The sequence below is a fragment of the Manis pentadactyla genome, chromosome 11, assembly GCF_030020395.1.
Source record: "Manis pentadactyla isolate mManPen7 chromosome 11, mManPen7.hap1, whole genome shotgun sequence".
Classification (NCBI taxonomy): domain Eukaryota; kingdom Metazoa; phylum Chordata; class Mammalia; order Pholidota; family Manidae; genus Manis; species Manis pentadactyla.
Genome location: NC_080029.1, coordinates 8,082,934 through 8,098,787, shown reverse-complemented (window position 1 = coordinate 8,098,787; position 15,854 = coordinate 8,082,934). Strand labels below are relative to the sequence as shown.

General features: G+C 34.8%; 1 protein-coding gene across 9 annotated transcripts in view; it reads left to right on the top strand.

Moving 5' to 3' along the window:
• VRK1 (VRK serine/threonine kinase 1) overlaps positions 1-15,114 on the top strand; it is a 90,935-nt gene extending 75,821 nt beyond the window's left edge. For 6 of the 9 annotated variants that reach the window (XM_057488159.1, XM_036882298.2, XM_057488161.1 and 3 more), the window contains 3 exons: positions 7,726-7,816; positions 9,081-9,152; positions 12,404-15,114. In XM_057488159.1, the coding sequence (XP_057344142.1) occupies positions 7,726-7,816; positions 9,081-9,152; positions 12,404-12,435 (195 nt within the window). In that variant the 3' untranslated portion in view covers positions 12,436-15,114. The remainder of the gene's footprint in view (positions 1-7,725; positions 7,817-9,080; positions 9,153-12,403) is intronic. The other 3 variants (XM_036882299.2, XM_036882301.2, XM_036882300.2) reach the window with 3 other exon arrangements.
• The last annotated feature ends 740 nt before the right edge of the window (positions 15,115-15,854 follow it).

Here is a 15,854-nt window from a genome sequence, read left to right as displayed (position 1 = left end):
TTGACTAATTTTAATAAGTGTGTTTCCTTAGCTGAAATTGGAATGCCCATTTATCTGTTAGTTTAATGTAGCTTTCATTACAGACGTTCCTTGTGATTTCAGATGATGAGTGGGACCTTGGGCCAGGTAGGTTGTGTTCTGGGTGATGGGTGGCCGTGCATCTGCAAGCCTTCTGTCTAGCCTGGGAGGCTGCTGCACCACAGGTGCCTACGGTGATTCTGATGCAGATGAAGGTGGGACTGGCATCCTTGACTACCTATTAAAATCACCTGGGAGCTTTCAGAATTCCCACAGCCTGGGTTGTACCCCAGATCAATTAAATCAAAAGATATGGGGGTGGGTCCAGACCTCAGAACTTTTAGAAAAGTTTCCTAGGTGATTACATTGTGCGGACATAGCTGAGAACCACTGCCAGACAAAATTTGAAAATCTCTGAATTCTAGCTTCTGTGTGTAAAACAACTCTTTTGCAAATAGGCAAAGGAGATATTGGGCATTAAAGTCTAAAAGACTTTAAATAATTAAACTTAGTCACAGGACCAGTTTTTATATGTGAACAATGATTAAAACATGCCATGTTTTGATTTTTGCTCTAAGAGATAGAGAAAGTAGTTTGGTATCATATAAATATGCCTTTAGTGATGCCCAGAGAAATTTGCATTGTTGTAGCAAAAGGATATGCTTACAAGGTGTTTTCAAAACTTAGATCTCAAAGGACAGTATTGGACCAAGGTCCTATTTTTCTTTGATACTGTGACTACTTTTTAGGAATCATACACATTTGTGTGAATTTTTTTTTTAATGTATTTATTTTGGTATCGTTAATGTACAATTACTTGAACAACATTATGGTTACTAGACTCCCCCTATTATCAAGTCCCCCCCACATACCCTATTACAGTCACTGTCCACCAGTGTTGTAAGATGCTATAGAATCATTACTGTCTTCTCTGTGAGTCTGCTGCTGTTTTGTTCCTTCAGTTTTTTCTTTGTTCTTATACTCCACGGTTGTGTGAAATCATTTAATACTTGTCTTTCTCTGCCTGGCTTATTTCACTGAGCATAATACCCTCTAGCTCCATCCTTGTTGCAAATGGTAGGATTTGTTTTCTTCTTATGGCTGAATAATATTCTATTGTGTATATGTACCACCTCTTCTTTATACATTCATCTACTGATGGACACTTAGGTTGCTTCCATAGAATTTCTTTTTAATAAGGGGTGAATTATTTAAAACTTCCTTGGAAATGATAATGTTGTCTATTTTGCTCATGGATTGTTGTGTGGATTAAATGAGATACACAAAGTGCTTAGAACAGTGCTAGAGCCATAATAAGTGATCAGTAAATGTTAACTGCAATATTATTGTTAATGCTATTGTTTCACTAAGTTTTCTCAAGTCTTTTTGTTTCTTGATGTCAAGAAACTAACACATGGAGCATTCCCATTTAAGTATGTTGACACCTTTCTTTGAATGAAGATTGTACATCCTTAAAAGTTCAGTTTATGAAATAGGGTATGTTGGGTGGATCTGAATGAAGACTGGCTTACTTTCGCCTGGTTGAGTGTGTATGTTCAAGTTGATTGTTTTGAATAAATGGGAATTTTTGAATAAAAGTTGATTTTGTAACAAAGACAAGATGGTAATTACTGTAGAATAAAGATTCCATAATCATTCAACTCTATAACTTATTCATATTATAAATCAAATTAAAGAGTTTGAAGTTAACTCTTTTCCCTCAAGCTAGTGATTGATACTGAAGGACAATAGGTATTTGACAGAAAGCAGAGAATTTCTGAGTACTAAAGAATTCTGTGTCTACTATGTGGTACTTGCGCATTTAGGAATTAGGTATTTTGTGGACAGAGTCTAATTTGGGGAAGTCAGGCAGTCTCTTATTAGTAGGAACTCTATTGTAGCCTGATTTATTTTACAAGAACCTTGTTCATTTATGGCCTGAAAAGATTAATTCTCCATCAGTACATACATAGGGCTTGGTTTTCATCAAAATGCCTATCTTTATAAATATGGGCCTCTTTAGTTTGCAGTGTTTTTAGTGTCAGAGTCTTGTGCTTTCAATTCTTATTTTGAGAATTCTCCAGGGTCTTTGATCATGCTTGGTACTGGCAATAGTAAGTATATTAACCCTTTAAACTTTAGGTTATCATTAAACATTTATGTAGTACTCTGTATTTTGTCACTATTTTTAAAGTATCTGTGTTGTATTGATGTGAGATACCTCTGCTTATAAATGGTGAAACTAAAATTCAAAAGAGGTTAGGTGACTTGTCTAGGGCCATGCAGCTATTCATTATTATTATGCATTTATATAGCTTTTTTTTTTCTCAGAAGACACTTAGAAATCTTCTAGTGATTTTAGGCATAAAATATTAAAGATAATCAAAGTGTAACTAGCTACCCATTTGCCTCTTCCCATAAATTGCCCTTGAAACACCTTAACTTTGCTGAAGTTTTTGACATTAATGGTGCAGGTCATGGAGCCCTCAGGAGTAAATATGAATGAAGAAGTCATATTAATTCTAACATAGAATACAGTGACGTATTCGTCTTCTAGACTTTATTGAATCTTGGGAAACATCTTGCGGTTTTTCAGTTGTTAAGTGACTACCAGTTTGATTATGTTGGTAGTCTTATGGTCCTTGTGACATGCATGATATTAGAGTCATGAAAGGCATTGTTGCCAAAAATTCAGCTGTTAGCTTTACTGTTTTCAGAACTGCTGTTGGGAAATCTTTCCAGGCTGTCGTTGCCATTATTATATGAATACTTGATGGGAGTAAGTTCCTATGCATGTAATACTCCTGCAGGTCATGTGGTCAGGGCTCAATTTGTTTTCAGCTCACTACCTGCTCACTATCCTAGTGTTTCTCTAGGAGGATGAGTGACCCTAGGGCTCTAAAGCAGTGCTTTTCTGTTCCCTCAGGAGGCCCAACTTCAAAAGGGGCACACATTCACTCCAAATAAGTAGTAGACAGTTTGTGCTTACTTTGTGGAAGCCGTACTTTTGCTAGAAATGCATCATCCATGGAGCAGACAATCAATTCTGATTGCCAACTAGGTGAAGTTTTTTTCGTTTATTTATTTATTCTGTCAGAACTACAAATATATCAGTATTTTTTGGCACATATGAATTAGCAGTGACCTTTGGTGCCCCATTTTTAGATCATTATAGTAAATTCTTCATCCTTCCTGGTATTATTAGAGAGGGATGGTTGAACTAGTGAAGAACCTAAGGAGTCCACACTTTGTCAGTCATGCATTTAAACATTTTGTTTTGCTCAACCCTTTTCTGCAGATTCGTTATCAATTAGCAAAATTTCTTAACTTATACTTCTCCTTAACTCCAGAGTAGACAACTGGAAGTGTCAACAGGAGAGAGATCTAAATTTAAGCAAATAATAACAACAACAAACAAAATCTAGGGTTGACTGTGAAGTCATGCATGTGTTACATTTACATATAGATTGATACTTCCCAGAATGAAATTCTTACTGTGTGGGATTACACCGGACCCGTACTTAAGACTCATTTATGGAACCCCAAAATTATTTCTTATAAAGCTGAAATAAACACATTGTGTGTTTAATGTTTATATAAAAGCTGAATTTCTCTTCTGCTTTAATCTGTTTTTAGTGTCTCTTTTGCATCTTAAGAATGAAGCGTGCAACAGTGCCAAGTACCCAGTAGGTGCTTAGTAAATACATGGTGAGCTCTCTGCTCTGTTAAAATGGAGGTCAGTGTTATTGTGGAAGGACCTTGCCATATCTTTATTGTATCACAGCCTTTAACACTGAAACTCAGAAAATATTGAACGACTTAAATGCATTCTAGCAGAATATTTTTTAGATTATTCTTTAAATTCATCTGCCCTCTTTTTAAATCACTTACTCATTTCCTAATCTACTTCCCATCTCTTCATTTCTTCTCCTTCCAGGTATGTCTGACTTTTTCCTGCTTTTTCTCAAAACATACCTGTAATCACTAAATGTCCATGTAAACAGCACACAGGTTTTGAGGGCCTGGGGTAAAATATGAGGTCAGCTCTTTTTATAGTAATAGTTAAATAGTTAGTTGCTCATCATGGTTATTTATTTGTAAAATACCAAGCTCAGCTAAGCTCAGCGAGGGTTCAACAAATGAGGAAAACTAGTCATTGCCTTTTGGGAGCATACATAGTAGGGAGAGGTAGGAGGGCGGAATAAGCTCTACCAGGTACGCAAAGGTGTGGACTGTGATCCTTAGGAAGGGATACACTAAACTGCAAGCACAACGACTAGAAACTGGTGCTTCATGCATAAGAGTCACATAGGGAGGCAGCAAAGGTATGTAAGGAAATGGTAAGCAGAACAAAGAGGTCTGAGTTCTGGTTCTTCACTACACCAACTGAGAAACACTGAACAAATTGCATTAGTTCTCTCTGTCCCCAACCTTAGTTTTTTCTGTCTATATAGTGAATTTTAACTAAATCTGCTGCCTTTGTAAGTGTTGTGGTATAACACATGTGTTTGCCCTATTGTCATATAAGATACATCCTATCTTTTTTTTAGTTGCTACTGAGTAACAAATACCCTATTTTGGGCTTCTAAGGAAGGTAATAGTAAAATGTGTACACTTGTGTGGTTATTTTAGGTGGCCTTAAATAAATAAAATGAGGTCAGTTGATTAATGCAGTCACATATTTGTATTTAGAGTTTTTGCTCTTTGACACATGTGCAGTATCAAACATTTAAGAATTTTAGGCTGTGTATCCTAAGTTTCTCAAGTAAATATTTATGACTTTTGTAATAAGGGGGGAAAAAATCAACAACTGTCCCTGAGCGCTCATCTTCGATATAGTTGTGTATCTGATCGGTTTTTCATAGAGGCTATTGAAAGCATTTAGAGGTGATCTTTTGGCGTTTGACTTGGGAAGCAAAGAATTGGTGTTTTTCTTTTGCCTCTGAAGATTTTTACTGTCTTTTCCTTTAAAATAGCTTTAAGTCTATAACTGGTCTCCAATCTGTGTTTAGACTATTAGGAAATTATCAGTCCAAATGCATCTAGCTGACTTGTCTTCCTGTTTCTAAATTGGAAGTGAGAAGCTGCTAATTAACTAGATTTTAGCCTAGCACATCTGAACACTTCAGAAATACAATGTGTAATATATACACTAATGCCCTTTGAAATAAATCCGATTTTTTAAAGATATTTTAGCTGTGCAGAATGAAAAGAGAACTCCATCCTAAGTTTGTAAGTTATTCTTGTGTGTATGTAGCACAGTATTTTGATTTCTTTTAAAAATGCAAAAAAGGAACTTGTAAGATCTGGTTTGGAGTATGACAAAACCAAAGGTTAGCTTAGTCACTTAGAGAAGCTGTTTTCTATCCAGAGAGAACCAAAATATGCACTGTCTGAAGCCTAAGATGTTGACAAATAACAAAATGAAGTGTTGGAGATAATCAGGAGAAAAAAGCTGGAAGCAAATTGGAATTTTACTCATTACCTTATAAAATGAATAACATACATGCTGTTAAACTTGAAGTTTTTTGTTTTTTTTTTAATTGGTCTTAAGTCTGTAGACCATTGGCCCTTTCTATCCAAACTATGTGCATTATCAGAAAAGTTGGGCAGGAGATAACCTAGCTGAAGTGTGAATTAATACAATTCTGTGCTTTACCTAATGCATACTGCTTAAAACACAGGTGCTTCCTTTGTTGGTTGAATACTGTCTGATTTTCATTTCTATGTAATTTACCTGCATGGAGATTAAGAAGGCTCCTTTTTATTAAATAAGCTTGAAAAGATGAATGCACTAGGTTCTTGGATTGAATGTATTGGATGGTTCCCTTTGTAATAAGCATTTTAAAGTCTGCCCTCCTAAAACTGGAAAATGCATTCTCTCCTGTATGGTAAGCAATATAGTACTGAAATATTCCTCCTTAATTTTGGTCTGAACGAACAAAAGTGTCTGTGTTTATTCCTGCCTAATGCATCACAAATCTGCTGACATGCTAACCTTGGAGTCTTGGCTGGCGTTAATCAGGCCTGCGCACCGGCAGGAAAGCTGTACCTAATGCACTCCATCAGTGCAGTTTGCATATGGAAGTTCTCACAGGGGAGCTGCCCTGTGCCAGCTGAGGGTTACCTGCCCACTGCAGTTATTGTATGTAATTATCGAACCAATCTGTTCAGCCCAGCAGGGTTTAGATGGTAATCATGAAGCAACACTTTGGAAAAGAAAGATGTAAGGCACTCTCCCCTTCTCTCATCAGTTATATGAAGTTGTAGCCACTCTTAAAGCTATTTTTGAGAAGCAATACCTCCATATACAAATCTGCTAAATGAATGCTTTTTAAAGTTTCTTAAGGTTTAGTCCAGTTGTTATTTTTGTACATGTGAAGCATTTTCTTTAAGAACACGGTGGCTATCTCTGAGTTCTGATCTTTCCACAGCCACCTTAAGACTGTTTTGAAACAGTGGGATTAATTGTAATACACAGATAATAATAGTTCTGACCATTTGGAGGTTTTAAGATAATGCGGCTTGAATAGAGTTGAGCTTTCCCATATAGTTTCTTTGGAACAGAACCCGTGGTTGCCATTAGGAAAAGGAACACTGTGGTGTCAGCAGGCATTATGCTTTTTCATAGCTTTACGCAAAATGGCCTGAAGCAAAGAAAATTCTCAAGCGAAGTTTAACTTAATATTAATTGTTAGAAAATATCAGTGAAGACATTCTGATGCATTGTGAATCTGTGAAATTCGGCAAGTAGCAGATGATTTCCTGAATGGCACAAACCTATTGCAGGGAACCTAAGTTATAATTTGGAATTTAAAACATTTAAATTTGAGATTACATAGGATAAAGTTACATGAAAAACACAAAATTTCAAGTTTGTCACTAATGTCTTTCCATACTTATTCCTACCTATAGAGATGTTAAGTGATTTAAAAACTGCACAGGACAGAACTAGTTACAAAATGTCATAGTGATAAAAAGTAACAAAGAAAGTGAATGAATGTTTGGGAGACATGGATGGTGACAGAATATAAGCATTACTTCCTAAGTAACACTCAACTAGAAAAATAAATAGAAAATTGGAAAGACCTGAGAGAATGGTGGAAAATCTAACCTGTTTTTGAGATTTTTAGGAGAGCTGTATACTTCTAAGACTCATCCCTTACACTTCAGTTTATGGTCCTCTTAAACTTTCAATAAAAAATATGCCAGGAGAGAACATTTATTAGAAGTTTGTCATTATTGATTTATGAATGGAATTTTGCTGCCAATTTTTAGGATATAACCACTGATAAAATATATGGGGCAGGGAGTATATTTCCACACTTACCAAGTAGATCAGCACCTCCCAGCCGTCCCCCACGTAGACATTGTAAAATGGGGAGAATGGTATCATTGGCCTGAGTGAATGATACCAGATTTGTAAAACACAGAGTTTCTGTATAATCAGGCCTGATGGTTAAAACACTACTTTAAATGATCACTAACTCTGGTTGAAGGTTTGCTTAATCCTGTTTTCTTCCATTCTCCACACTTTCTTTTGGGTCACCACTACCCTGAAGTTATGTGTATGCTTCCTGTATGTTTTGACACACTCACACCTGTACAGATTCATATATATACTAATATGTGGCAAGTCTGTATATTATTTGACCATTGGACTACATCTCTCTCTCTCTCTCTTTTTACAAAATTTTTATATATAAGAAGCGAAAGAAAGAAATTGAGGGAAGCACAGAAAATAGTGTTGAAGATATGGACTGCTCAGACAAACAGACAGAAGAGGCTGCACAAACCCGTAAGTTGAAGTCTTGCCTGTAGCTTTTAACATATATAAACACAAATTTCATTTCCTCCCACTAAATAGGGGTGAACTATTTAGGTGATAACATTTTGATTTTCTAATAAAATATTACATGAGAAGATCTTATAATTGTATGGTATATATCACAATGTCTTATGTATCACAATGTCTTCTGTACACAAATCGTGTTACTTATTATTCACAATTAGCATGAGGTTGGGACCAGAGCTACTCTTCATTTTGCAGATATGGAACATTTAAATGACAGACCATTGTGAAAGAGTTACACATAAATACCACACCTCTTTAACTCTCAGGTCACTGTTCCCATTTCTGCACACGGTCCACATGACTTGGGTTGAGTGCATGTCAGGAGTCAGGCGGTCAGTAAGTGGGCTTACTGGCAGCTGCCAAATTCCACCTGCCTGAGCTGCCTGCATGTTCTCCACCAAGTCTTCCAGCTCTTCTCAGTAAGTTGAAACACAAGGAATCAAAGTCTCAAATCATAAAATTTCAAAGCTCTTGAAGCAAAAGGCAACATGGGACATCACTTCTTAGATGGCTCATAAACTGGTGTGGAAGGCCCTTCCAATATGTAGTAGTTCCAAAAATGACAGTCTGCAAAGGGCAAAACCAGCTGGGCTTTGGTCTGGTCTGGTTAGTAAATGGCCATTCTGTGATGTGTAGGCACACCTGTGGGTGGCTCAAAAAAAGGAAAAACGTGTTTCAAGTTTCATAAGAAATATTTACTTGGTGAAGAGATTCAATGCTGGCTACAACACCTTCCCTTCTCTCCCTTCTAGACTTCTTTCCTTTCTGTCTGCCTTTGTTTGTTTATTATTTTGTTGGTCTTGAAATGTTTCATGATTTATAATAGGAAAGGCTTATTTTTGATAAAAATTTCATTAAAGCATGAGTGCCCTGAACGAGTTAGGCCGATGATGTATTTTACCTTCCCTTTGACAGTGTCACACTGGTGCATGTTGGTGGAAGGCAAAAGCTCGACTCTCAAAAAGAATCATCTTCACCTTGATTTTATTAACATTTTCTTCATTATATGTCATGGATAGAACATCCTTAGGTTTATCTAAATTGACCCAAGAGAATACTTGGGATCTCTGAGGAGGGAGAATATGCCCTCACTCTGGAGGCTGAAGGTTTTGAAGTAGTCGCTCTCTCTTTGCTGCAACCATCTTCCATTCCCTGTGGTCTTTTTATTTTTTTCCCTTCCTCCCTGTCTTGTTCCTTTTGTCATCAGGAAGTGAGAAGTCCCGAGGAGCAGTACATCGAAGCATGTCTCAGCCAGAGGCTAGCAGCAGCAGCTATGACAGTGAGTGGGAGAAAATTAGGAGCACTTATACAGATACACATTCTTAGTTTTAAAAAATCCCTTAAGATTTAAAACTGGCAATTTTAGTTTAGGAAAGGTACTACTCTGTGACAGTAAGGTTGGTACCCATTTAGACTGAAAGCAGATTCACAGCTCTGTGTGGGCATTTGGAACCTGAGCTTTGCTTAATGAGCATCAGAGGCATTTGTTTTTGATACAGAATGATTTTCAATTTGACTATAATTATGAACAGTGTTTTTTACACCTGAAATTTTGTATTGATATTTTCATTAATCACAGAAGAGAGTAGACCCCATCTTTATTTAAGGAAAACAATCCAGATTTTTTTTTTTAAAAGAAGGAAGGTAAAGAATAGTCAGATTCTCCCTTTTTCATATAAACTCCAAATTGCCTTACTTAAATGCTGTTTATTTCTCCATTGTAATTCATTTTTTCCCCTAAAGTATAAGGCTAGTTAAGGTATTTTACTATCTAAATATTTATAAATGGGAAAAATATTACCTCAGATGGTAAAGTGTTACTGCTTCCAGGGAAACAACAACAACAAAAAAACCAAGGGTTCATGAAAATGTATATTTGTATTCATCAATTTAAAGAAAGTTGAAGGGGAAGGTACATTATTACATGTGTATTTTTTTAAGAAATATATAATACAATTCAGTGAATTCTGTGTTTTAGAGCTTTAAGATTTTATATCATAAATGTGTTTCAAGAGTGGTTGCCTCCAACAGCAGCTTTAGAAATGTCAGTTTCTTCATTAACAATTTTATTTTCAAACACAGTTTATGGTTTACAATATGGTAAGAGATTTTTCTCACTATGTGATCTTTCAGAATGCTGTGCCAAGCAAAATGGGAGCGACTTTCCTTTAATATCTATTTAGACCATTTTAAAAACGTGTATAATTTTCTTGATACACCTAAACTCATTTTGACTAGTTGGGGGTCTATTGTGTGAGAACACATTCTGAAAGCTTTCAAAATGTGTATTGTGTAGATTTTCTCAAAGAAAGAGAGGGGGTGACGGGGTGGTTTTCAAGAAGAACAGAGGCCTCTAATCCTTTTATTTTTATGCAAGGCATAATTTTTACCAATTGAGAAAATTTGGTTATTTGCTGCAAGTAATTTTTCTCCCCACAAAATGATAAGCCTTAAAAAAAAAGCCCTGTGTATTCTGGCATTTCAAAACCATGCCAATATTTCAAAACTGTTACTGTAGCCATGATATTTATGGCTACTATACTTTGTTTCATTTGCTCATAAAATGGACAGTACTCAACACCTACTCTTGTTGGTACTTTGAAGTGCCTTTGATGTTGGACCATTCTTGAGAAATTTTAAGGAAAGCATGATTTAAGTTTACCTTTTGAATATCTGTGGTCTAGTCAAGAAAGAGGTATTTTTAAGGGCAGCCCACAAAGAAATTTCCCACTTGTTTTTTTCCTTCTGCATTATAAAATCATAGGAGAGTAACCCAAACTTGTATTTTTTATTTTTCAAATATTGAATTTTACACATTAGCCTTATGATTGGAACTTTTACCTGTAGTAATGTTTTGTGAACTGGATTTTTTTAAAGAGATGGGAAGAGAAACATTTCTTCTGCAGCGATTAGAATTGTTAGGGAAATATTGAATTGATACAAGTAGCAAAGTCTGTCAGTTGCATGGTGGTGATTATATAATAAATCCCAGGTGTGATAGCATTTTTAGTTGCATTGAAAAAACTTTAAATCCAGATTGAAGGGGCTAAGCAGCAATGGTATTTAATCTAACAGTGGAATGTCAAATTAGGACGTTAATGGGAATAAAACTACTTGAATGTAGCGGTAATTGTTAACTTTAGTGTCCTTTGTAATGTGACTACAGATTCACAATTTATTGAAAGGAAGATGTACTGTAGTATTGGTTATTGACCTTGGTTTTGTGATAGGCCATTATACCAGTCTCAGATAATCACAACATTCTCAATTTTCTATGCAAAGTTAATTTTAAAATTCTCAAGAAAAAAACTCAAAATCTACCATGAGTTATTTTAAAAAGAAGGCTATATGTATATCAGAAAATTGAAGAAAAAGCTCTTAACCAGCCATAAATCAGGTTATGCATTATGAGTGGCAGAAAAAAAGAGATATTCATACAAATTCAAGGTTTGCTTTAATTGAAATATATGGCAATTGAATAGCAATTAGAACTTGGGAAAATAAAAACCACAAATTTTTAAAGTGATCTTACAAATAAGTCACAAAATAAACCTGTAATCAGAAAACCTTTAGAAACTGTTTATTAGATGTGTGTGGTAGATATTTTGTCCTAGATTGAAAGAATGTTTTGTATGTTTAGAAAAGAAGTATTGATCTTTCTTGGGTAGCGCGTGCATTGATCAGTTGCGGGCACCACTGCTCTTCCTGGCAGGGGAAGCACGTTCATGTGCCAACACTAGGCAGTAGGGGTTAGGCTTAAGCACACCCTTTTGACTGTTGTGCACCAGGTGCAGGTGGAGTGGGTGTGGGAGTCAGGAGCAAAGTTTCTTTGGTGAGGTAGCATTCCCACATGGAATTTTTTATGGGGCAGAATTCTTTATGCCCCCAATAAAGAATCACTGATTTTTCCCAATTCAGGAATAGTTGGAGAAGAACTGTCACAAGATACCTAGGCCAATATCAGATGGGGTACTTTTCTAGAAGGCTACCGGTGGGATTTAGTTCATTCCTAGTGGAAAAGACTGTAGTTTGGAATAGCCCAGCACTCTCCTTCCTAAAGAATATAAGTAACAGGTTTTAAAAAGCAATAATACCTTTATAAAAAATTCCTTGCTTTTCATAACATACATTACCTTATTGTTTCCCTTCCAAAGAAAGAATGCTATCTTGTTGCTAGCTTACATCAGGAGCTAATGTTTTGAATTGTACAATAAATATTTGGGGGAGAGACAATTCAGTACAAGTGTAAATCAGATATGTTTTATGAGTGGAAGAGTTCTGATAGAACTTAAGACTAGAAGGTAGACTTTGTTAGCATATTTTTTGATGAATGAAAAAATTGACCCAATTTCCTAAGAGTTTCAGGGTATTAATAATTATACTTTTGTGTATGAATTTCATCTTCACAAATCATTCTAGTCAGATATCTTTTTACATATAATTATATATGGAAATACTTACATTCATGTTCTCCTTTTGCTTTTGTAAGTTAATGATTAATGATTTAAATTTCTTTGTTTTCTCTTCCAGGTTCAAAAACCAGAAGAAGAGTCCAGAAGTAAACCAAATGCTGTGAACCAATTTTTCTTTTCTTCCTTTCATTTGACTCTTCTTTCTTTTTCTCTTTTAAGTGTTATATTGTTATGTGAGTCTTGTGGGGTGGGAGATAACAGTGAAATACTAGTGTCTTTGAAAAATACAAACTTTTAAATCAAATACTTTGTATAATTTACTAAAGGCTAATTTATAAAATTTCAAAATCTTTAGGCTGTACTCTCTGAGTTATCCCAAGCTGTGTGTGTGTGTTGAGGTTCTTTAGTACATACAAGAAAAATTACTATGGCCTGCATTTCTCTAATGTTGTATATTTCCCTGAGTGTATAAAAATGTTTGACAAAGTCCTCACTTTTAAGGAAATAGAAAACTTAAAATAAAGGTCTCTTTTTGCTTGATACAAATACACAATTTGTTGTGACCATAAGGTTTGGTTCGTATTGATTTTGTTGAGTTCCACAGCATTTATTAAGCACCTGCTGTATCAGGTGAGAAGCATAAAGAAGGGAAAGGAATATGAAAGAAAAATTAGAGTAATAAGTTTATCTGTGAGAGATAAAATATACGTATTTGGAAGTTAGATTAAATAAGAATTATTTAAGTATGCAAGCTATATGATAAGAAAACAGGTGATACATTATCAAGTGGTGGCATCATCAAAGGTTTTATAGATCGGCTTCCTTTAAGGAAATCTTGTGACCTAGCTCCATCTGTCTGTCCGTCTTTAGCTTATTGTTTATTCACAGGAGGTTATTTTTCTTACAAGTTTCATTTTTTGTAGCATATAGTATTTCTACAGTAAACCAAGCACTTTAGAGTTTTGGTGATTTTAAGATGTGGATATTTTATAATTGCCTTGGGAATAAAAGCTTGGAATTTAATATTTATGAACAATTTCAAGATTTCCTTTGTTACAGAAATGGTATTGGATTGTATTTTCTAAAGGGTGGTGTACACCTTACCTCTTGTAACATGTACAATGTTTTTAGATGGTATGTGGGTATACTTTTATTTAAATATTTAAGCATTTATTTTAGTATGTACTCAAAATACAAGTAGTGTTCAAAGTATAAATGGCACATTAAAACTAGTGATTTCTCTACTGCTCAGGATAAACCTAAAGTAGGTATTTTAGCTTTTTAAAAAAAAACTTGATTTGAAGAAAATATTAAGTAGTAGTACAGGTGGGATGTAGACATATCAAAAATTGTTAAGGTTGTACCAATTTTGAGGAACTCTGTCCCAACACAAAGACTAACTTCTGGCTGTCTAATATTGATAGTTGTCATGTGAACCATTTATCACTGTAGTGGTCAGATGTTAAAAATGCAAAACAGATCTGCAGACTGTCTTTGAAGGTTAATCTTTTAAATGCCTCCTGAAGTTCTAAGGCTAAGAGTCCTTACAGGATAGAGAACTAGATTTTGGGCAGAACTTCCTCCCATTTTCTGTAAAGTGCTGGGTTTTAGTACTCATCAGTGCTATGGTCCCAAGTTTGTTTGTAACACCTAAATCAACTCTCAGATTCTGTTTTAAACACATTGATGCTTAAAATAGGATAAAGTGTGTGTGTGTGTGTTCGTGTTCGTGTATATGCCTTAGCCTTTTTTATTTTCCAAAAAACAAAAACACAGTAAAACCTGTTAGTTAAATATTAAGAAAACAGATATTTCCTCCCATATTGTTTCTAACAAGTGCTGGCATTTTCTTGAATGTTATTCTGTTGGCAGGGCTGTGGAAACTAAAAACTAGTAGCCATAGTCGCCAGTTTGATTCATCAGCTGTAGCTCATTATTCTGCTGTTCTGTTCCCTGAAGCACTGGGTTTTCTTAGGCCCCTTTATTTTTTAAGAATGGTTAAGAATCTCCTTGTCATTTGGAGTTATGCTTGCTTTTTCTGGCCATTTTCGGTTCATGTTTATTATTTTTAGGTTGCATAGTTTTACTTTCCAATACTTGAATTCAGTAGATTTTGCCATTCTTTGTTTTTGTTTATACAAGGAGCTGTAAGTGTGGTTCTACATTTTCTACAAAGCAACTGGTAAATCTTTGGTAACCAACTAAGCCTTGAAGTAAAATAATAGCTTGTAGGTGTTCTTCAGTAGTGATCTCTTAAGACAAATAAACACTAATAGGCCAGAGCTATAAAACCCCGATTATTTTTTTGAATCACTAAATTTAAAAAATGCGTATAAAGGCTTAAGTTGCATAGCAGTAAATTAGTGCTAGAAATATAAATAAATTATATGTATTTGTGTATATATGTGTATATATAGTTGAGCATTCTGTGCATGTTTATCCTTTAAAATACTGTTTTTAGTTCTCTATATTCTTTATTACCAAAATATATTAAATAATACACGGTCATTGTAGAAAATTTAGAACATACAGAAAAGTCAAAAGACTAACTAGCCCGACTACTACCACTCGTAGGCAATCACTGGTAATGTTTTGACAGCATTTAAATACCTATTATACTTTATATAAAACCTTATATATTGCTTTTTAAAGCTGGAATTAAATGCTTTTCATGTTGTTATAGATACTTCATGAATATCATTTCAATGTTTCCATATTACTTCATCTTCTGGATTTATGGATCATTTCCCTAATATTGGACCTTTAAAGTATTTCCCGTATTGGGGTATTGTAAATAATATTCTTGAATAAAATTGTACAGAAATCTTTGTCCACGTTGTACAAACCTTCCTTAGATCTTCACAAGGGAAGCACTGAGTCAAATACTAGGAAAATGGAAGATTATTAATACATGTTATCAAATGGCTTTGCAAAAATCCATCAGGTAACACTGCACCCAGTAATTGAGAGGACTCAGCTTAATTTTGTCATCCTTGAGTATTACTAGTTTCTATAATTTGATAAGGTAGTTTTTTTTTTAATTGCCTGTGAAGCTGAGCAAATTTTCATTTGTAAACTAATTATTCTATTTCTTCTTTGGTGTTTGTACTGTTAATGTACAGTAATGATCTTAACACTTTGTTGTGTTTGTTACTGACTTTTCCTTGTTTATTTTTTGTTGATAACATTATTACTTTTTAGGGCTTTAATCTTTTGATTATTTATTTCATTGTAATTTCCACCAGTGTTTTAAAATACCTCCCATCCTTAAATCAGAAGTATTTACCATGGCTTTTCCTAGGTTTTTTGTTTTAATGCTTCTCAATTTTTAATCTGTATGGAATTAATTTTGGTGTACGTATGCCATGAGGCAAGGATCACATTAGATTCTTTTTTCTTAATAGCTAACTGGTATCTTCAGTACCTTTTGTTAAATACATTCTCTTCCTCACCTACCTTCCAGCCTGGTTTGTAATACCTGCTTTAGTACATACTAAGTTCTTATACCAGGGTCTGTTTCTGTTCTTTTTCATTTATCTGTCTGTTCTTACGGCAGCACCGCATTGGTT